This window comes from Melanotaenia boesemani, chromosome 5, assembly GCF_017639745.1.
Source record: "Melanotaenia boesemani isolate fMelBoe1 chromosome 5, fMelBoe1.pri, whole genome shotgun sequence".
Lineage (NCBI taxonomy): Eukaryota > Metazoa > Chordata > Actinopteri > Atheriniformes > Melanotaeniidae > Melanotaenia > Melanotaenia boesemani.
Window position 1 is genome coordinate 17,205,126 of NC_055686.1, and position 23,629 is coordinate 17,228,754.

Consider the following 23,629-nt stretch of genomic DNA (forward strand, 5'->3'; position numbering starts at 1 on the left):
AGAAAATATTGACAGAGGTTGGAAAGACGTAAGCTATGTTCATTTGTAAGGAAATGGACTTTCCTGCCAATTCATTTCCATTCAGAGTTGCACTTCTGTAGTGTGCCTCATGTTCTTAAACTTTGTACTTTTACTCACCAGCCATCATTTTAACGTTAGCATGGTTTGTGGTCTGAAATACTTTCTAATAAGAGTCTTTCGTTTTGATTTAGCTCTTTTGAGGGTTGTCTTTTAGAGGAACGTTGCTCAATGCTGCACAACTAGAGGGGTTTCCTCGATTTGGGAAAATAAATCGGCTGACTCAAAGCGTGTCAAGGTTTGACATCCTGATGATGATGCTTTATTTTTGTTTCCACTCAGGACCCGTTGAGCACTGGGAGACAGTTACTACTTTCAGCATCCTCCCAGAGTTCATCTGTGCTCCTCTATGTTCATGCAGGGTGGTTAGGAAAGCCATAAGGTTCTTTGATAATAATACTGATAATAATACTGATAATACTGTTTTCATCAGCCCTCCCACATTTTTTTATGATGCACACAGTTAATGTGCTATGGATGTTTATTAAGACATGCAAGGACTTCCATCTTTTATCCTGCCACCAGTTTCACTTGTTTTGCATGTTGTATAATTTTTTTTAAAAGTCTAAATTCTGCTGCTTGTAAATGCTTCTCTTTGTCCTCAACTCTAGGAAGCAGCCACAGGTCTGCTGAGATTATGCCTCCTTTTAAGATGGACTTAAAACTTGCAGATGAAGCAGCCCTAATTTCCCCTGCCATGCTGTAATTTTCTGATTCAGTGGAGTTCTGAACGGAAAAATTGGATTGTGCTTTTTGCTGCTTGTGTCCAGCAGAGAGATAAACTGGTGCTCATCTTTACTAAAGGCAGTGGAGAATTTTTATTGTGATGAAGTTGTAGTTTCAAACTGTAGTCAGTCTCACTTATTCTTCCAACTCAAATAATTAAAAAAAGATTTTTTTTTTTTTTGCCATTTAATGTCCAATGTACATAGCTGCACTGTCATAGCCGAAGCATCAGAGGAGATTTACATTAGCAATGAATTCAACAACTTCACCCAACAGACTCTAAAACATTTTACTCTAGACTAGACTTTCCATTTTATCCTGAAGTCTTTTATTTCTCTAATCCACTAAGTGATCACGTTTCTAGAGCAACTCCTTTCACAGTCTGTCAGTCATACATTTTCCTGTGCTGCTGACAAGACAGGGTGTCTTTGACAGAAAAGCCTCAGGTTTGCATGTGTAGACTGTTGCAGGAATAATCCAACAGAGGTTAATTGATATGCAAGTAAATACTATGTAGAGGCCGCCAAGGCTGGTTAACGCGTAAAAACATATTAAAGGCGAAGTTCCCTCAAAGCTGCAGAGGTAACATGCAGTAGACAGTCCATAATACTCACAAGAGCCGACAGCTCTAATAAGTAGATTCTGCTAATTCAGTTTTTTTTTTAATCCACACCCATCTTCTTATTTATTTATTGGCATCACTGTTTACGGAACATTATTGTTGTGGGCCCTCATGTTGTGATCGTTATTATTTTTGGTGTGGAAGGCCTTTAAAAGGCTATAGCAGCGATGCAATACATCTGGATGGAGTGAACTGAAGAATATACTATATAATCTATGTAACATTTAGTTACAGCACCTGATATATCATGACAGTGCTGTAAAATGTTTTTTTTTAAGTCAACACATATGATATACAAAATTCAAATGACATATAAAATCAGATGGTATGTATCATATCTAATGCCACAGAAGTGTCAGATGTACTCTAAAAAAGAGCTTGAATCGCTTTTGTTTAACTTTGTTCCACCAGCTGTGTTGCCAGTGGGTAGTTGTTTAGACTGAGAATACTGTATCCCGGTCCATTAAAATAGCTGAGGATTGTAATAACATTTTTGACTCGAGTATATTTGGTTTTATGCAGTGATTTCATCTGTACTGAAGTACTGCAATGACTGTCCTTGAGCAGTTTGGGGCCTTGTGGTCCAAATTTTGCAACTCTGCATCTCTAAATCCACACACTCTCACACCACAGACACATACGCATGCTGTGCATGTTGGCTCGCACATCCCTGGCATTGATAGGGTCAGCCAGCAGTCACGTCATCTGTTAGCAGCAGGTATAGAATTACACACAATTCCTGTGTGACATCCAGTAACCACAACAGCCTGAAACACTATGTATTACATTTGAAAGTGAACAAGAAATGGATCATTTGATGTAAATCATGCAGCCATTTGCAGAAATGTTTGCAACTACTCTAGCGACTTAACTACTATGTGATGCTCTGCATGTTGTTATCATACAGTATACTATTCAGCCAACACCACCTTGGGAAGCATCTTCTGACTAGCATGAAGTGCCCTCCTGGATGCCACTGAACTGTTTCATAAAAGGATATACAGTATTAGTACTTGGGACTCAAATCAGATGTTGTAACTGATAAATATGAGACACATGAGGTTTATTTACTGGTACCCGCCCCTCAGTATTTTACAGTCTAATGAGGCATATTGATTTGCTTCCAGTGTGCTCCAGTCAGAAGTTTAAATCAGTCACTGAATGTGGCTAATCAATGCTTGTGAGGCAAGGCTGTGGTTGTTTCGCTCTCTGAATGTAAAATGTCAAGTTGATTAAGCAGCTCATGGTCAGTGTCAGTTTGTAATGCAGTTGCTCACAGAAATAACATGTAAGGTCAAATTTTTGATTTTGAAGTGAGAAGTTGGCTATGTTTCTGATTCAGCATCCTGTAACATGCTTCCCGGACCTCGCTGAGGAGCACAGGTGGAAGATGATAGTGTTGTGCAGAGTGTTGGCTTTAGGTCAAAGCTTTCTCATTCAATTAATTTAGCTTTTATTTATCCGGTAGTATCTCTATCTAATGTACAAGCCAAGGTGGGGGTATACCAAGATTTAACATTGTTAACTTAGCCAGGCTAGACTGATTTTACTGTTTTCCTTTTTCATTTCTAGCGCAAGAAATTATGAAACCATTAGGTTAATGATTATAAAGCTTATTAAAAAGTTACAAAAACCTGTCATGCTAGCATAGGTTATGTTACTAGATGTCCTCAGGATTCAGTCAAGCTTTCAGATAGAGCTGTCAGGATGGCAGTCTGTGCCAATTTAACTTGCAGAATAAAGTGATGGGACTTGGCTGATCGATCAGCTTATTACTGACCTCCCCTCATCAGGGAGTGTGTTCTGCTTCCATCACAACCGCAGTCAGTACTGCGGGAGGATAATTGCAGTGTGCAGCTAACGGGGTGGGTCTCAAGTATCCCAGTACTCAGCCTGTTGCCAGAGGAAAACACATTGATCTCTGAAGGTGATGAAAAGGCTCTCTCAAAGGCCCGACTTCCTCCCCAGGAGTCTTCCAACCTTGATGCTGAACCAGAGCAAAAACGTAGAGGATCCATGCATGCCTGCCAGCCATACTTGCATTCATATCATTTGTCTTCTCTATGTATGTGTGTCTGAAAAAAAAAAAAAAACTGGGGACAAGCTGCTTGTCCTATAGTGATTTTCAGTCTGTAAAACTGTGCATTGCGTGCGTGTCTTTGTTTAGAGTTTATGTGTATTAGACCACTGCAGGGCTGTTGTTACTGTGACAATCCACGCAGGATGCAAAAATAGTTTGTCTGCAATTAGTTTAAGACTGTGTGGCTATCTCATTCTTGCAGTGCAAGGAGAGAGAGATGCATTTTTAGTACCAGCTTCAATCTGCTTGGCGCAGTGTTAATAGAGTCTGCTGCGACAGACAATTCCTCACATGCTAACGGATGGAGTCGTGGCTTAATGAACTGATAACTGGCATCTGGACAAACACATCAGAGCTCAACCAACACACTCCAAGCGCACACACAGGCACAAAATTGCTTTATTCTGGTGGGATGGAAGAAGAAATGAATTCATTTCAAGTTAATAGTTGATGTTTTCAGACCACTCCTGAGCATACGCACAGAGATGCTCTCTGAAAGCAGTTATCGTCAGCTTAACAAAAGAGATCACTTTGTTTTCTGTGTTGTAATGAAAGCTGCCTTGTGTAATCACTTTCAGATCCCGCTGGGTAATGTCCTAAGATTTGTTTTTTACATTAACAAGTTGCCCAATTGACTTGGCAAATTAGCTTTAACATCAACAAAATGATAACATCGTTGACAGGGACTGTGGGCTTTCATAATGTCTCGTTATAGTTTGTGAAGCAGGCGTCACTGTTCATTTATCACCATGACTGTGTATTAGATTTAATTTGGACTGTAATCAGTGAGATGTCTTGGTTTACTGTAAATTTCCAGCCAACTAATTATACTTTCTTGTGCAGCAATGTAAGCACATTTCTGTCTACTTATAACAATACATTTATTTCAGAGAAGAGCACAGATGTTCTTTTTTAAAATGCATCAGTTGGAGCTGCAGTCGTTGTTTGTCAGCAATCCAAAGTATGTTAAGCATTTAAACCGGATGAATACATTCAATGGGAGTGTGTCTGTGCACATTGTTGATAAATTCAAGTAGTGGCTTAACCAGTGGACCAAAAAAAGGACAGTGAGTAAATGCAAAAATCAGACACAATGGTCTCTTTTCTGGGGAACAAATCAAATATAATTGCAAATAGGTATTTAGGAAATGACTATAATCATCATATTTACTCAGGAAATTGTTGCATTGGAGTTAAGTATAGTTGGAAATAAGGATAACGAAGATGTATGCCACAGAATTGGAGAATGATGTTAAATATCCTGTAGAACATGGTTTTTCTGGGTTGGGTTGGGATTCAAATGTGAGTCTTGGGACAAATTAAAAGTTGGGCCCTGAATTCTTCTGCAGGAATTTCTGTTTATATTAGATTGCCGAAAACCTTTCGATGTCTGCTACGATAAAATTGAAGGGGGAAAAAGGGACTATGCACTACAGAGAGGCAGAAGTGTAAAAAACCATTAAACCTGCCTGTGTTGCTATCATCAACCTATGTTTGGCCTGCAAGAACAAAAAAAAACGGCTGCATGGCTCCTACATGAAAACAGCTGCAGAACCAAGACTGATATTGAGATTCATCTTTGAAAAAGTGTTAAATTACATGTTAATCATGATGCAGTCTACTTCCTGTATCAGATTGCTTGAATCTGGAAAATGACCTTTAATTTCCCAAAGTTGACACAAAACTTTTATTAATTGCAAACATCCTCACACACACATTTCCCTTAAAAGATATGGTTAGGGTTAAATTAATCTAAAAGACTGCATCATTTTATTTTAGCTGAGCAGGCACATAGTCTTATTAAAGGCAGAGGAGCAAACAAGGCCAACACAATCCACTGGTCATGCTATAAACATTTGGGGAACGAAATGACAAATTACATACTAATATAAGGTCCTGTAGCCTGAAAAGTTCAATCTTCTTTGAGAGGAAAGTCTTTGTTCAGGATTCTGGCACTTCATCTGTCTTAAACTGATAGTGTTTGAGGAAGTTAAGGGATTAGTGGAAGTAGCTGAGGTCAGTCGGAGTACAAGGTTTTCCGGGGCCAGTTTTGTAGGTCACAGGAGGGGTGGAACTTTAACATTTCACTCAGCAATACCCGTGACTGATGACACCAAGAAGAGTCTGAAAGTGGTGCAGACACAGTCCAGATCTTCATCTGGTTGCACCGTTATCTGTTGACCTCCTAAAAATTCAATTGGATCTTTGTGTCAAAGAAAGAGAGATGCACTTTAATATCACACTACCTCTGCATAACCTGACATTGTCTGCTCTTTGTCTATTTGGGGTGTGCTTATTATTGAGTGAAACTGCAGACTTGAGTCTTTTCTTGAAGTGCACTGACTACATAATTGTTCTGCTGGAAAGGCGCTGTGTATTAGCTGTTACATTTTGCAATTTCTATTTTTGACAACAATTCACATCCATCTGAAGATAAAGAGAGTGGTGACATTCATGAAGTAAGCAGAGTCTAAAACTGTGGTTACATTTCCATAGCTTCCCGCAGACGCTGGACCCAGCAATCTACGAATTTGCATTTTATGCATTGATTTATTCGTTGTCATGCATAGCAGTAATGATCTTGGCTCCAAATGGTTCCCCTTTGCCAGAAACTTCCACAAAAATGTACTTATAAAGTAACAAATGATTGTACTGGACAGTAGAAAGCCAGGTTTTGTGCAGCTTTAGTTCCGTTGACCTGAATACCCAAAGGTTGCCAGGTTTAATAAACTCATCCATCCATGTTGTGGGATTAAATGGAGTGTATTAAAGTCTGTTTTGCTTAAATCTTCCTAAATCCCTGGAATGCTTGTAAAGACATTGATCATCAGAGTTTTTTAAGAAATATTCTAAACATTTCAAATAAACTTCAATATCCAAGTTCTGCGGTTAGTTGGACCCACCTCGAGATTTTCCAGATGTATGTTGGCATAGCTAATCATGTAATTTGGGAATGATACTACAGTGTTGTTTAATAGCATATAAAGTGCTCATTTAATCATTCTTAAGAGTTGCTGATCATTACTTTTTGCCCTCATGGGGAACATTTTTGGTAAAAAAAATTTATTCAGGCTGATTTAAATTCAAATATTCCATTCAAGTATCTGAAAACATTGCCTTAAGCTATATTTTATCATAGTGACATCCCTACCAAGTTTTCATCCCTGACATTGTATTTTTATGACTCATACATAAATATTCAGATCAGAATGAATCACTTGAAAGTTTTTTTTCTTTGTTTGCAGTAAGAGAAAATACAGCAAATAAGGCAGTACAATTAAACATGCTCAGATTTATTTGGAATAATGGAAACTGCATATGGTTATGGAGTGCAGAGAGATGCATTTGCACTCACTGAAAAGTTTAAAACAAATTCTTTTCAAACTTGATTAGATTTGGAGGGTGACGCTGTTACCCAGTTTGCTATTTTTGGCAAATGTTTGACTTTTATTCTGAGGAATGGCTGTGATGCTTTGTGAGAGGGGTCTTATTATGTACATTGAGCTCTGAGACATAGCTGGTAGTGTAAATAAGTCCACCGCATGTGTGATTGATTTGAAAGAAAAAGAGAAATGGAGGCTCTGCTCCACTGTCTCCTCTAACTTTGAAATAATGTCATGATGAACAGTATGAGCAGAATGATTCAGAAGCAATGTGATTGTGGCTTAAAGCTGTATGTTTAACAATACTGCTAGTTACATGGGATTCCTTTGTGCCAAATAGCTTTCAAATGACTATTAGTGCTTTGGAGCAGAGACACACTGTGGGATGTAAAAACGCAATGTTGTGTGACTGTTCCTGAAAAGTCAGGGAGCGAATAAATTCTTTTTTTTTTTTTTTTTAATAATAATTTCATGCTCCTCTTACAACAAGCTTAGAACATTTATAGACTTTAACCATCAAACTGACACCACCATGATGCCCGGAGACATGCAATGTTTGTTATATTTTTGCTGTGTATGAAATTTATGTGATAATTTACTATTTTCAAAGAATTAAGAGGTGGAAACCAGTATGCAGACATCCAGAACTGGAGCTCGGGCCAAGAGAAGTTTAAGCTGTCCAAGTTAGGCCACATGGGAATGTCCAGAGGAACTGAACCGGATGGTGGCTGGTTGTCGGGTCTGTGGAATCTGAAGAACAGGAAAAGACAGATTAGACAAGGCCGGTTAACAGAAAGAGAAAAACTAGAGTCTAACACGAGACTAGCAATAGTTGTCTCTACAATCTGGTAGCATATTGAGACGGCATAGACTCAATATGACTGTCTTAGTGACTGATTTTTGTTTTTGTTTATGGCTAGAACAGTGTCTGATTTTCACTACACTAGTGGTTTGGCCAGATGTATTTAGAGTAACAATATTATCAAGATATCAATAAAAAACTGAAGGCCAGATCACACCGGTTAAGCATTTCTGAGGCAGGTCACATGACCCGTGTCAAACGTTCCCACTAACACCAGTAGGAAGTGTTGATGCAACTACAGCACCATAGAACAGAAGTTGCTATGGGACAGTATGTAAGTGCAAGGAGCAGGTGTAAATGTTAGGTACCCTTTAGTAGCAAATGAATGACACTCAAACTATATGTTCAGAAGCTCTATGGTTGTACAAAAAAACAACCTGCCTTTTAAATTGTCTTGATTTTGTTAGCTAAATCATATCCATGTATTTTCTAAACAGTATTTATAAGTCATTCTTTTGATATCATGATCATTGTTGGGACTGGTTTATCACCCCAAGCAATAGTAAATAGTGATTAGCATTGTTGTTGCTAACAACAGTCACAAAAATAAGTCAATGTTTGGGAATTTCTGATTATGTTGTGTTTCAAATGTGGCCAACTAACAGCTCGGGGGGTCAGGCACTGTGTACTTCCTAAAGCACCTCCTTTTTTTGCCTTCAGGATATTCCATGTTATTTAGCTGGTTAGCATGCTAACATAAAGTAAAGCTGTAGCTGGGGATTTACTCTGGCAACTACTTAAAAGGTTTATGACAAAAAGTATTCCATACTGTTTAATTTAAAGATACATTGTCTAAGAATCACTAACATCTAGTGGTAAAGATAGGCACAGAAATAACTTTAATACCAAGCACATCCAGACATACACATTTTCATCTGTGAGAGGCTCCAGTGGCCTCAGGTGCAGCGATGACTGTACACAGGTAATTACTTCATGTACATGTGTACCGTCTTCTTCTGTGTACCTTTTAAGGTGCTATTTATCTCAAACGGTGCAGCCAGTACTGCAGAGGGTTCTCATTTCAAATACAAAGTTGTTTATCCATTTAGAGACACTGTAGTAAAATTGGTTGCCCAAATATGTCAGCTACCATGTATGTTGACCAGTGGTAAATAAATAAAAATGCTTCATTCTTATTTTTAATGAGTTAGTACAAGTGTTTAATCCTGTGAGGGAATTCATCCTCAGGTTTTGATATTATTTTGCTGCAACAACACTGTCAAACTCATGATGGTGCAGAAGAAAATGTTGGAGTATATCTAAAGTTATTAGGTGAAATTTTCAGGGAACTATGACTGTTTCAACAAAAGATTATTGGATCATTTATTCAATAGTTTTAGAGCTGTTTCAGTCTGGCACAAAGTGATAGTATGACTGAATGGCATTGTTTTCCATGCTACCACCCTGCTAGCATAGCTGAAAATGAAGCCAAACCACACTTTTTATTGACGCCTTTTCTTTCTGGTTCTGCATTATAAAACTTGTTCTCTGCTGCTCACTTCCCAAAAAGCAAAAGCCAGCAAACTCAATATAAAATGCACACCACCACAAGATCTATTTTGTCTGACCAAAATCTTTGTCTGACCAACCTCAGAACGGATATAAAGTTCATTTTGATTTATTTTAGTGTCAGGCTTAAAAGCTGTTGAAAAGGTTTTAACAGATTGTTCATAGTTACTGACCCCTCATCATGAAATTCCTTGCTGTGCATCTTTTTTCTGAAACCATTGTTGCATACCTACTCTTGGGAAACAGTGAGACGACAGGCGGCCAAAGTGTGTTTTGAGTGATTTAATTTGCAATTGGAGGTCTTGGTCAGTTAAAAAAAAAAAAAAAAAAGCTTCTCAAAATCTGTTTTTACTGACTATAAGAATGAGATTGTTCATTTGTGTTTCACAAAGTATTGTTGTTGGCATACAGTAGTCTCCTCTACCAAGTCTTTCTGTTACCAGTGTAGTATGGGTTTCATGGGGATCCCTCCTTAGTGTAGAATCAGAATGAAAAGTATAGTGACGAATTTAGTGAACCATGATGATATCTGTGAATGATGTAAAGTATTTTGTCTGGACCACTGCATCCCGTGTGGGAAATGTTTATTGAGCAGCTGTCAAAAATATACCACCAAAATCAGGAGGATGTTGCATCGTTGTACAAAACATTCCTCTCGGAGGTGTCAAATGTCGTTTCAAATGGAGCAATAATCAAGCGTCTGCCAAGTGCAGTAAACTCTTCAGTTTCTTTTAAAACCTAAAGAAAACTAACCTATGGAGAAACCAGGGTTGATGTGAACCATAGTAAAGTGAGAGTCATACTCCACCTGTGGTTACATTAAATCGAGCCTGGACTCTTCACTGGCAGCGCCTGACATTATCTTGGAAACTGCTCAAAAGGAGCAGAGCTGGAAGCTGAAGCTGAGCCAAACAGTGGGATCAAATTGAGGACTTAGCATCATACAAGGAGTTTGCAATATAATCCTGCATTTTGCACCCTAGTAACACCTCTGGACTTTCATAAATCAGCCAAAACAAAGAATAAAGTGGATTATTTTTTTTTATTTGCTTTTTACTTAAAAACTTTTATGCCTCTTACTTACACAGGGATACTGTATATGTACATAGATACAGACAAGAGCCCAGTGTTTAGAGAGAGCCATCTCTTGGAGCACCTTTTGACACCTAGCCAGTGATGCAGTCTGTGCAGAACTGAGAACTGAATGCAAACCTATAACCGAACAGGAGGGCATGAAATTGAATCTAGATATTTTCTGTAAAGGAGCGCCAGAAAAAGAGCTTTACTGTTTTAAAGTTTTTGTTCATTTTTGATCTTTTTAGTAGTAACAGGTCCTCTATCACCATGTCTCTGCTACTTTCTAACAGTTTTCAAAGGTTTTCATTTAGCAAATCAAAATTATATTGCTTTAAAGTTACTGCCTTGTTGCCTATTCTAACACTTCTTTGCTAATTTGTTTGCCAATGGCATCAGATGACTTTGTAAAATCCAGTTTTAGACAGACCTTCAAAGTAAACTGCATCATAATTACATTGTTAAGGAGTGGATTAAAGGGCAATTATAAGTTTCTTCTGATTGTTGTAGGATTTAGAAGAATAAGAGTGAATTTACTACCACATAAACAACTTAAATAATGAAACGCCCCCTTTTCCCTGTGAAATTCCTTGTAATTGGAAAGTACAGATGCCATCCATTCGACTGCAAACAGACTGTTCAAAGTAGGAAAGTATCCTCAGTCTACTTTGTTACTATTGAAGAGCTCAGTTATTCTACTGAAATCTAACCTGCATTTTTCTCTAAGAATAAAGCTGGATTTGTCTTTCTAAGGTCATTTTGAGACACGCTTTTTCCAAATGTTTGTTATTATCACTACTATTATTTCTTTTCGGGTTTTGGATTGCTTGTATACAACGTGACCCAGCCAGTTCTTCAACATGTAAAAAATCTGGCAAAGCATGTAATCATCCACAGATGAATTTTCACTGCATGATGGCGTTGTCTTGGGGAAAAAAGAAGCAAATAGGAAAAAACTGTGTAGATAAACAGATTAAAATCAAGGGCATCAATGCTGAAAGAAAACTTGGAAACAAAGAGAAATGAAATTGAGATGACAGCTTGAAACTCACCTCTGTATGTGTGTGTGTTTATATGTCTACTTCCATCCATACTTCTGTGTTTGTAGAATCCTAATAAACATTGAGATTACAAGGTAATTGATGTATAAATAGAGTAATTTTCAGTAGCTCCTCATTATGGAGGACAGTTTGACAGAAAAAAGTTGAAGCGCACAAACTTATCCAAACATAAAACAATTAAATTACTGACTAAAGTGTATTGTTTTCCTCTTTCTTGCAGGACCTCCGGGTAAACGGGGAAGACGAGGTCGCGATGGGGAACCTGGTATGTGCATTTGTGATTTGGATCAGAGATCCAAGTAGTCTGAATCCAGAAACATTTAAGGAATAATTCAGTGGGACATCAGCAAAGCTTCCCGGTCTAACAATCATGTAAAAGTACACTGTTTATCTTTATAGGCCAAAATAGGTTATAGATGTGTAATTTGTGGTCTGGTTTTTTCTGTGTACACTTGAGCTTAAGTTTCTATGGAAACACTAAGAGTTACTCTCTATACTGAGAGACACCGAGAAAGCAGTTTGACAAATCTTATCGAAGCAGATGACATGTGTGTCTTAACTTTGAGAAAGCCCAGTTCTCCGAACCTGATGCCAGGTACAATATACTTATTATTATCCACCATTGTTTGCTTCCACAAACTCAGCAACAAGTTGATTGAAATCTCTAACCTCCCCTCTCACAAACGTTGTCCTGAGCTGAGTCAAGAAACTTGGCCCTGCCGAGGCCTTGGGTATGAAGGGAAAAGGACGTGTTCTGCAGCGACACTCCCACAGCTGAGAAGTGTCGCCGCAAATTGAATTTACAGCGAGAACATGTACTTGGCAGGAAGCTGCATCCCCACTCCATTCACCTGATAGTGAAAGTGATAATGGGCTCTGGAGTGTGACGGCTTTCTGCACTCAGAGCACAGTGCAGCAGAGCGCAGCAAACGCTTTGGAACAAAAATACTGGCTTTGTAAAAAGAAATTAGAGATGGGGCAAAGCAGGGGGAGTAGTAAGGGAGCAGCTTGCTGTAAGAGCCTGACAAACAGTGTCTTTGTAAGGAAAAACAACACTGCTGGCTGTACCACCAAACCAACACATTATTATTTAAAGTCAGAGAAATTAAACGTAATCAACCGAGGTTTGCTGTTTGAATATCAAGGATTATATTCCTTCCTTCAGTTTGAGTTACGAAAATTAATTCATGATCCTGTTTAAAGCCATTTTATGCATTTTGTGAATCTGTGTTATGTAACTTTCTGCTTCAATTTTTCTTGTTTACTTAACACAAAAGGTATCCAGTGTACAATCTAAGAGCCAGAGAAAATGAAAACTGGGAAATCAAATGACAGACAACACTTCAATATTACTGTTGGCTGCAAATCTGAAATATCACTGATCTTTGTTTATGGGGAGCTTAACTCTAAAATAAACATGCCTCACCCTTGCATATTTTAAATTGCACCATTGTGCAAAAAGTTTTTCTTTTTTTGCTTTGTTTTCAGACAGAAAATATGGAGAATATCAGTAGCTTCCTCTATACAAATCAATTGGAAGCAAGCAAACGATTGTACCTACTTGTGCTAGCTGGACTGGAGAAGCACCAATAAAGGCAGACAATAGGAAACAACTGAGATAACACATTTCAATATTCCGTGTAATTACCCATATTATATTGATATCTGGGTTAAAGTATATTAACACAAGACAGAATTAGGCTTTTGATTTGTATGGCTACATTTACAATAAGTCAGTTTTAGCACATTAAATGCTCTAATTGGGATATAGCTGTAGCATGCAATTACATTTCAAGAGCCCCTGCTAGGAGGTGTCGGCATGCTTGAAACCTGGAAGAGATCCAGGCTGAAACTCTCCATACAGGTACATTTGATGGCGGCATGTGCATTTTTGGACTCTACTGTCAAACCGAGTGTAGTATTTCAAAGGGGAAAAAAGTGAAACGTTTTTAAGTAGACATTATTTATCCAACTAAGAAATTCAGTCCTTGATGGGCACAGACATACCGAATTCTGCACTGTAAGCCTTCTGCAAATCCAATTTCCCCCTTTTAAGTTCTCAGCACAGTTTAAATGCTAAGGGAAAGCATATTTAATTCATGATTCACTCTAACCAAGTCTCCATAAATTCATGGTGTGAAGTGTTGCATCTACAAAGGCAGTGGGAAGCTTTCAGCCACTTTCAGTTGGAACTGACAGAAAGAACAAATAGGAAAAAGACACAGTGATATTTACCTGTGCATTAAAAATGAATGGGATATTTCATAAGGATTACTTGTTTGCTTACCGGCGACATATGGAAAGGAAAGGAAAAGTATGGCATGACGGCTTAGGATGAAAAAGGCTTTGCAGAAGTGAAAACCACAGTTTTAAACTGTTCTAGCAGGTGGTCATCATGGCTGGAAAGTGTCAGAAAGTTTCCTCACATATTTTCCCTCTATGTGAATAATCAAGACTTGTTACTGTGGTGCCTGCACTCAGTAGATGAAATTGAGGTTCAAACTGAGCAGACTGAGTACTTTAACCTTACAGTGGTGCAAGTATTCACAAAACCAGCTTTTCTTCTACAGTAATCTTTTAGAAAAAAAAGTGCTTTTGGAAGCCCAGTGGCAGCTGCTACGTGTCCTTTGTGTCATTATAAAGTAGTATTACTTTCAACCATTATATGAGTAATAACATGCCCCATAATTACTGGTACCAAAGAGTTCATTCACCTAGGAAGTGAGGAAGCTTAACTTTAAGTACCAGTGTAAGAAGAGAAAGTGAAACTGACTCATGAAAATGAAGCTTTAAGGATGCAGTATTTAATTTAACAGGGAATGTATAATGCTTGTTTGAGTATAGAACACATCAAGAATTTATAATAGTTATAACCCCTCAAATCGTTAGTGGGCCTGTTATGTGTTTTGTGGTAAATTACACCCTTTTATCACATTTTCTCTTTGATTTGTTTAATAATTGCTGGTTGAGAACTTGTACCAAACCAAGACATGTCAGAGAACACACGGAGCAGGTTTATTAAGACCTAAGTGTTCTACTTTAACTCAGCCATCCATAAAACAGCACTATAGAAGGGCGGCCCACTGAGCCTCAAACAAGCGGCTCCTTAAACGATCCAGCTGTGGGAGCGATTTGCACTGGTCACGAAGAAGAACAGTTTAAGGACAAAGGACTTGTAAAAGAAAAAAGAAATCTTTTCTCTCAGGGTTAAAGTGGTTGGGTACCTTTTTAATAAGAACTTAAAGACCTAAAATGTTTTGCTGGGTTCTTGGGAGACCTGAGGTGTGCTGGCATAGAGGCCTTTGAACATCAGTAATTGGGAAATTGACAAGTGTCACCTCACAAAAACATGGTGGGATATTTTTTACAAGCACACACTTCTTGTAGTAGTGAAATCAGAGCCACGTACAAATGTAAAGTGGCGATTGTTGGCCCAAGTGCATGGAAAAGAGATATGAAACTGTTGACAAAATTGTTTTGTTCTATACCTTGAATGTATCAGTGGTTTTTGTTTGATTGCTGATTGATGCACTAACCATGTTTTTCTTTTCCCTCTCTTTCAGGACCTCCTGTAAGTATGCCTGCTTCACATTTAATTTGTGATAACCATATGAAGGTAAAGCACAATACTGCAAGACACATACAGTATAAAAGCACACTCTACACGATGGATAAACTCAACAATACCAGAGGTTAAGAACATTTAGGAAGAACAAAATAAATTGCTGAAAGCCATTAGGTCACATGTAAAGAATCATTTGACATTTGAGGAAATGAAGTCAGTGACTTTTTAGCTTAAATTTTGACAAGAGGATTAATAAGCACACTCATGTCTGTGCTCATACCTATAGGTTTGTTGACATTGTGCAGTTGCCAGGCAACCACTGGAGGCACCTATGAGTCTTGGACATAATCATTCTCAGAATGTTAATGACAGACTAGTTATAATATTGCTAACAAATATAAACTATGGCTGCACAGTTATTGCTAAATATTGAATCGTGAGTTTTCTCCATTAAAAAAACCCTTGTTTTCAACTGTGTTGACTAGAGCCATCTCTTTAAGCAAGGCAAGTTTATTTGTATAGCACATTTCATGTACAAGACAATTCAAAGTGCTTTACATAAAACATTAAAAACATTACAGCGGGGTGCAGGAATCAATAAAAAGTGCATTAAAAAGAAACTTGAAAAAGAAATAAAAGAAATTAAGAAAAACAGAAACAAGAGTTAAACTAAAATAGATGAAATGCAAGAAATAAAAGTTCCAGTGTGGGGAATTAACAGTTGTTTTTATAAAAGGCAGCAAATAGAAAAGTTTTTAACCCTGATTTAAAACAGCTGAGTTTCAGCAGACCTGCAGTTTTCTGGGAGTTTGTTCTTCATGTGTGGAGCATAATCGCTGAACGCTGCCTAGATGTTTAGTTCTGACTCTGGTAACAGAAAGTAGATTTGATCCTGATGGTCTGAGGGATCTGGTTGGTTCATAACAAACCAGAAGATCCTGAATGTATTTTGTTGCTTGGTAAACTAACGGCAGGATTTTGAGGTCAATTCTTTGACAGACAGGAAGCCAGTGTAAAGATCTGAGGACTGGAGTTATTAGTTAAATTACATGTGATAGCATTTGCTATACCTCTGTGCAGCTGAGAATTTTCTGGGTATGGCAATGCAGTGTATAGTGTTTGATTCATGTTTCATTGTCCTTTATGTGTATCTCATTCTGTATTTTGTGGTGAGGTTTCCGGTGGTGAAAGAGAATGGTGATGTTAGGCAGAGAGTATACTTGCTTGTTAACCTCGCTTTTGTGTTGGCAGCTGGCTTGGTCATGAACATAATCAGTCTACAGGTAGATCGGTTTACATTTAACAGTCACATCCTCCTAAGTCTGGTCAGCAGTTAATTATTAATTATTATTAGTTATTATTATTCCACCAGTTTTTGTTGACATACACACAAAGTAGGGCTGCAACTAATGACTATTCTGATGGTCGATTAGTCACTGACTATTAAAACGACTAGTCGACCAATCGGATTATGTATCTCATGATTATTATATATGGTTCTTATTTCACTTTCAGCTTTGAAATCTTGCATGAGGTTGTTAAGTAAGTCCGACGTGCCTCCTCTTTAAATGTTCGAGCATTGCAGACGTACTTCCGTGGTACACAAGGTCCACTTAACAAATCTCACATGTATTTAATTTATTTTGTAAGTTTAACGTAAAGTTATCCCAGACTTTTAACGTTCTCCGCCGCGGTTTTCCTCCCTGGTCTGCCACCATATTTTTCCCCTGGCGGACTTTATTGCGCATGTGCAACTCTCAGCAGAGATAAAAAAAAGGAGACGATGTCTCACTCTATATTTTTTTCCCCCCTTTGCGCATGTGCATTATGCAACTCTCAGCAGAGATAGGATTAGAAGACGATGTCTCACTCTGTAGTTTTTTTTTTTTGCCGACAATAGTCGACGGCTAAATACGTTGTCGACTATTTTTATTGTTGACTATTGTCGACAACGTCGACTAATCGTTGCAGCCCTAACACAAAGTCCTCCTCCCCTACTTTTACCTGATTTACAAGGCCTTTCATGGCGCTGCACCGTGTAGCTTGCTAGCTTGATAGCGGAGTTGGTATGGATGAATGAAACCATGTCTCTTTGATCAGCAAAATTGAACTGTCGCTCATGATGTTTGTTTCAACCTGTAGCTTCTATTCATCCTTTTTGTTGGCAAGGCGTTGGCCAGGAAAACCTGCTTCCAAAACCTTACAATGGTAATCCACGGGGAGCCAGGACTCCTCACCATCTGATTAACATCTTTGTTGTGTTGTTGGTGATAGTTGTCTCTTACAAAACGTCCTTCAGCTTGCTTGAGTGCTGCTGCTCCACTTTTGCTTGTTGAGAGAAGAAGCCTAATTTCAATTTAAATTAAATTTCAATGCAAAAATCATGAAGTCTATACAAAAACTGAAGCAAAAGAAAAGAAAAAAATGGCTTTACAACTTGAATGAAGAGTCTCATATCAGATTACGTGAGGTTTTTTTCTACATGTTGTCGTCATAAACCTGCAGCACAACGGCAGCACTGCTAGCAGTTGCTGCTTAAGCAGCAAAAGCTAACATAGTAGCTATTTTTGTCTTTCTCAGTCTTTTCCTTAACAGCGGGCCATATGTTTGCCCTCCTCTAGAGCTCAAAGTTGTCCACAAATAGCTTCCATTTCCAAACTGTTTGTGTGTAATCTAACTTTTCTTACAAGTAGTCTTACACATAGGTGACAAATAAGAAAAGGTATCCTGTATGTAAGTTTGCCATTTCTGTGGGAAATCATGTAATCATGAAAATCAAGTTTAATCTTATTTAAAATAGCATTGAAAAATGTGAATGGTGCCAATGTTGTCTTATATATGTATTTAATATTACAAACAAGCAATTGCAAACATATAAAATGATACTTTTCACAACTAATTTAAGACAAATTCTTTTGCTGCCATAAATGTCAGTAATTTGGATCTATTATCTGACTAATCTCTTTATCACCGACTTCCTCTAATAGGGACCCTTATGGCTGTCATCTTGGCCATGTGTTTAGTGATTTTTTTCCTACCAGCTCCCTGCTAGCCCCATGAACCTGCAGAGATTATCTCACTTCATTACACTGCCTAGTGATCACAGATTCACTCCTCAGAACAGATGGAAAACTTCAGTTTCCCCAATGATGAAGAGACATACATGCATGCATAAGCGCCAGGGTTGTGACAGTTTGCTTTATAACCAGGTCAAGCAGACACTGAGTGTGCACACATATGTGTGTTTGGTGTTAGATTTTTTTTATAGTGCAGAGGCGAGCGTGATTGAATAGGTATAATAGCGTGTGCCGACTGAGCTGTAAAAGTTGTAAGTTAATCCTCTGAGCCTTCTCAGACACTCGCTCCTGGGGTTCTGGGATATAAGTAAGTGCAGGTGGTCTTGCTTTTCAGCCTTTCTGGCCAGGCCTTATGGCTGACAAATAAAATCATTCTGTGAGATGTTTCAAAAGTAGACTGAAATCCAAGAGGTGCCTCTGTAATGTTTGTATGTTTGGAGAAGTTGGATAATGCTAAGTTAATGTGCTGGATACTTCTTTGTAGGCACCTCTGGAGTTAGTGCTGTGGTTGAAACTATAAATCAAATGCTTATAAATACCTGACAATGTTCCAGTTGTGACCAGCAGGTCACTCCCTGATGAAGTCATTATAGGTAGCAGAAAGTACGCTGAACTGAATTTACAGTTTAGACCAAGCAAACTGGCAGGGTGAAATGTTTGTAAAAAATAAAAAAAAGCCTAAAAGAATTCAGAAATCTGGACTCAGACTCAGCCAGTGCTTACGTATCTGAAAATAAAGAGAGACAGTAAAGTAAGTGATCTCATGCGGCTTCTCGTTTGGTCTGCCCAGCGGCTAGATGGCAGGGGGACGCATCTCTATGAATATTCAACACCTCCCACTGTAACTCCGGGAACACTATGTAAATTGTACACAGCCCTTAGAGCCCAACAAAAAGCAACCACTGCAGACGTCATGACAGATCTCTGTGATTTCATCATTAGTTTGACTCTGATGAATAGACAGGGACTCCATTGGCATTGCCAGATTGAAATGGCTATTTAGATGTGGAAAAGTGATTTGCTTTGTTGTGATTTTTCCACTGTATGAACTTAAATGTCATATATGCATCAGAGAGCTAATGGCATGTTGCATATCTATTCTTCTCCAAACAGACTGAAAACATAAATGCCATGCTACACATATGAGTTAAAGAAGCATTTACCTCTGTGCTTCTGTAAAGTCTGTGAAATAGCTCAGACACAATTATCATGTCATAATCGTGTTTTTATCTTCCTTTCTCATCTTTCTTGGACTATAAGGGTGTTTCATGTCAAAACATCAACCCCACTGCTGTGTGTGCACACCATTAAACACCAATCAAGCATAAAACACCATCCCAGAGGCTGCACTCTTATACCCACTAACACCGCAGTACTTTTTTCTTTTTTTTTAAACTACAAACTGAAATGCCATACTCAATTAAAATTATACAGATAGAAAGAGAAACAAGCAAGCTTTGAAATCTGGTCAGAAGGAAGGAGAAATATTTGAAAATGATACATAGCTGAAAATATCAAGCTTACTTCAGCCCACTGAGAATGTCTATGGACCACACTGGGCTCTTAGACCAAGTACGGCGCCAGCTTTTCCAAAAGCGCATGTTTGCAAAAAGATGGATAAAGCTGGTTGTGGCTGCATGTGTATTTGACTATTTGTTTCCACCTTCCTGTTTTATCAGCTGAGATTTCTGCAGCACAGGCTTAGGCTGATCTGTCACAATGTGTGAATTATGCAGCTGCAGCACAGCGATTAGAATAAGTGTGGGGGTGAAGCAGAGGAGCCCAGGCACCCTCAACACTTCACCCTTCATCTGATATGCATCACAGCTCTACACCTGTTAATAAAACATATTCCAGCTGGACTTTGATCGCTGTTGCCCTACAGTGGAAAAGAAGTTGCTGGTTTATCTTAACCTCTTACATACTCACAGTTTTGGGTCAATTTAGACTTTTTGCTGTCTTTAGTTTAAAACAATGGATCCTCATTAAAAGATATAGCATCATGGAGTACAGAGGTATGTATTCTCTATGCCTGAAGAGGCACTGCCAAGAGCTGTGGATCCATTGGACATGACAGCGTTTATCTGGACTTGTAGGCGCAGCGATGCCTGAGGAAGCTTCCTGGCATTGGACTTGACCACATAAAGAGTTTGACCTTTGAGATGTGAGTTGCCTGCTCATGCTTTACCCATCAGCAGTATTTGCTTGACAGAAAATGACAATAGGCAGCACTCAGGCCGAACCTGAGGTTTACTCACCATGATGTGAAACAATCAGTAGTCAATCCTAGCCCCATACTCACAGGGAAAGCTGACAGTGAGTACTTTATCATGGTTGGAGAACTAGAGCAGTTTGAATGTGTTGCTGGTAGGTTGTAAAGAAAAAGCTTGACAGATTTGCGATTGAGAGAAATTTTCCTCCAGCTCACATCAAATGATGAGAAATGTAGAGCAGCCAGTATGTGGTTTTAATCGAATGAACAGAAGAAGTGAATGAAATACTTTTCCAACTGGAACATTGTCCGTTATTCAACATTTCATATCCACAACAACAATTTTGTGGGTCAGAAATTTGCCTACGTTTTACAGAGAGAAATTTGGCTCGGACATTTTCTGCCTAAAATTTGTGTTAATACCATTTAAATGTCTCCCCCCTCAGGAGGGAGGTGACCCTCCCTAAATGAAAATCTCCTCCAGGTTTAAACTGCATCCGACACTGTATGCACAGAACAAACAAACACATACACACACAGCTGGTCGCACTATCAGTTTCAGTTTGTTCAGTTCACAGAGTCCCTTCTCCCACAAGAGCATCCAACACATAACAACAAGCAGACACACTCACAAACACATACACGCACATTAAAGTCATTTTATGCTGGCTAATTGTGATACACTGTGGATATGGGAACCAGATGCCATTCCCAAGTCAGTTTTCCAGTGTGGTTTTCCTATCCCTGCCTAACCTCTGCGTCCAGATTCCCCCGATGAGCACCAGCCACTTGTGGTCGTCCGTTTCTGCCCATTCTGCTCTGATTACTCACATCCCTGTCCTACATTAGCTTCCCGCCTTGAAGAAAAGTTCCTCAGGGGCCCATGGTAATATGATTGAGGGTTCCCATGCAGAACTAACAGTTGGAGGTGTATGTAGAGATATGTGGACACCTCTCACTCCATTGCAGGTTTTGCTCATTGGGCTAGATGTGCATTGTGCTACTCCTTTCTTGTATTAGTGCTTTTGATTATAGTTGTTTATCTAGACGAGAAATTTCAACTTTGCTGGTTTGAAATTGAATAATATAAATAAATAAAAATAATGAGTCTTGTCTGTTAATGGTGAGAGCAAGGATGGTGCATAATTTTCCGTCCATGGTTCAAAAAGCACCTTGATGGTTGTAGATTTTAATGCTCTCACACACACAAAAAAAATATTATATAAAATATTTATTTCCTTTTTTTAATTGTACATTGTTTCTGTCACTAGTTACGTTTAGGGCAAAAACTTCTTTGAAAAGCTTTATATTACATGGAAATTGGCAAAACTATTTTATAGAGGCAACTTTTTTTTTTTAGAGTCAATGGTGTCATTTTTTGGGGGGGGGTGTTCATCAGCCTTGTGACTAATCAGGTTTAAGGAAGCAGGACTTCTTTTCACAGTATTGTGATTGAAAGATAAGTTTGTGAATTTCTGTGTTTCTGGCACATAATTTCAACACATTCATATGGTTGTGAAATTGTCTGAGGAGAAGAGTCAAGCAGCACCGTTACATGTTACACACCGTTACACAGTTGAGACAAAGCTATGGTTAGAATTAAAACTGGCCATTTGATTAGCCCACCATCTTTGTCCCAGTATACAACCATTAGAGGTGAATCAAGTCATTGTCTACAGCAGGGGTGGCCAGCGTCGGTCCTCGAGAGCCATAATTCTGCAGGTCTGCAAGTCAGGTGTGTTGGAGCAGGGAAATTTGGAAAACCTGCAGGATTGTGGTTCTCGAGGACCGACGTTGGCCACCCCTGGTCTACAGTATGTACAACACCAAGAAGCTGTGGACTGTGTGAGAAAAAGTTCAAAGCATCCTGTTGCTGTTCACCTTCTTTGTGGGAAATCACTGTTCATGCAAGTGTATTTAAATCAATTGTACAGATGTTTATAAGTTATTTGAATGGTGATTTTGTCCGATGACATTGCGGTTATTAAATCAGGAATTTATCAGCGCTTTATTAAAGTTTTATGTGACAACAAGTTGACACATAGTGTTATTGGGTTACTTTGTGGGTGAGTGTGTTTGTGGGTGGGGGATGATGAGTCATCTTGGTATTATTGAGAATTTGTGCAGCGCACCTATTTCAGTTTTTATGAACATATAAATGAGTCAGCCACCAATTATGTTATGTGGTTGTGTTAGACAAGCTTTGAGGGTCACGATTTTGTACATTTTTTGGTCAGACTAACTCATAGGTGTTTTTTTAGACGTCTGATTTTGGTATGGCCTAGTTGCATGTAAACATACTTAAGACTACATGCTAGATGTTATGTATGTCATACCTGAGAATCACCAACACTTTAAGGAAATACTGGCTCAGAGGATTATGGGAGACTCCAACCTGAGTGGTTTTACAAGCATGTGCACCAGAAATGAAGAAGCTAATCAGATGAGAGAAGAACCATCTTCAATACACAAGAAGACCAGTCTCCTATTTAAACACTTGGAGTTTGTTTTTGAGGATGGTAAAAGTAGTAAAGATGAACTTTTTAACAGTTTTATATAATGGAAAATGTACAGTACTCATGTCAGTTATAAACCAATATAGATTTGTAGAAATTTTGGAGTTTTAAAATTTAAAAATTTAAGGCTCCAAGCCTGATGTGCTTTGAAAATTCTTTTAAAGGTCCCATATTATACACTTTATTCCCAATCTGAGACCATTCATTAATATCTAAATGAAATATTTCCGCCATGGTATGGACAAATCGACCCTCAGTTTGAGTGCAGCGGCTTCTCTTCACCTCCCTCTTTTTAGCAGCTTCAGAAATGTGCCGTTTATGGTGGGCAGAACCCTGGTGGAGCAGCTCAGCTGTTGGCTCTGCCCATCGCATCGCCCGTCATGAGGTGATTGACAGGTTAGGCCTTAGCGGTTACTAGACGCTGATTACAGCGTAGTGAAGGATAAACAAACGCCGGAACACCGGAACCCATTCCTGAAGAAGTTCGAGCAAGAAGACTAACAGTACTGCTCTTACCTCTCCAGCTGTGTCACGGACAGTTGGTATTGAACCTGGCTTCAGCTTCAAACGGTTGGCGAAGCCTGCTTTCCATGCACCCATGTTGTGGAAACAGTCCTCTTTGAAATGCTGGCCACAGACATGCAAAACCTTTGGAAGTTTTCCGGGTACATTTCCTCCAAAAATAAAATTAATCCACTCAGTCCTCGTGGGTTCAGTGGATGGAAGTAAAAAAACGTTTTCGTGTTCATTTATGCAGCCACAAACAGAACAGTGCTTCTGTCGCTTAGCCATGTCCGCTAACGAGGGTTGCCGAAGAGGGAAAAACACTGGGCGCTAGGTGATTTTTAGAGGGCGGGCTTTGAG

The 23,629-nt window shown here is 38.8% G+C and overlaps 1 protein-coding gene across 13 annotated transcripts in view; it reads left to right on the top strand.

Annotated features, from left to right (window-relative positions):
• LOC121640614 (collagen alpha-1(XXV) chain) overlaps positions 1 to 23,629 on the top strand; it is a 164,390-nt gene that overhangs the window by 76,747 nt on the left and 64,014 nt on the right. For all 13 annotated transcript variants that reach the window (XM_041986389.1, XM_041986390.1, XM_041986386.1 and 10 more), the window contains exons 3-4: positions 11,616 to 11,660; positions 14,959 to 14,966. In XM_041986389.1, coding sequence (XP_041842323.1) covers positions 11,616 to 11,660; positions 14,959 to 14,966 — 53 coding nt within the window. The remainder of the gene's footprint in view (positions 1 to 11,615; positions 11,661 to 14,958; positions 14,967 to 23,629) is intronic.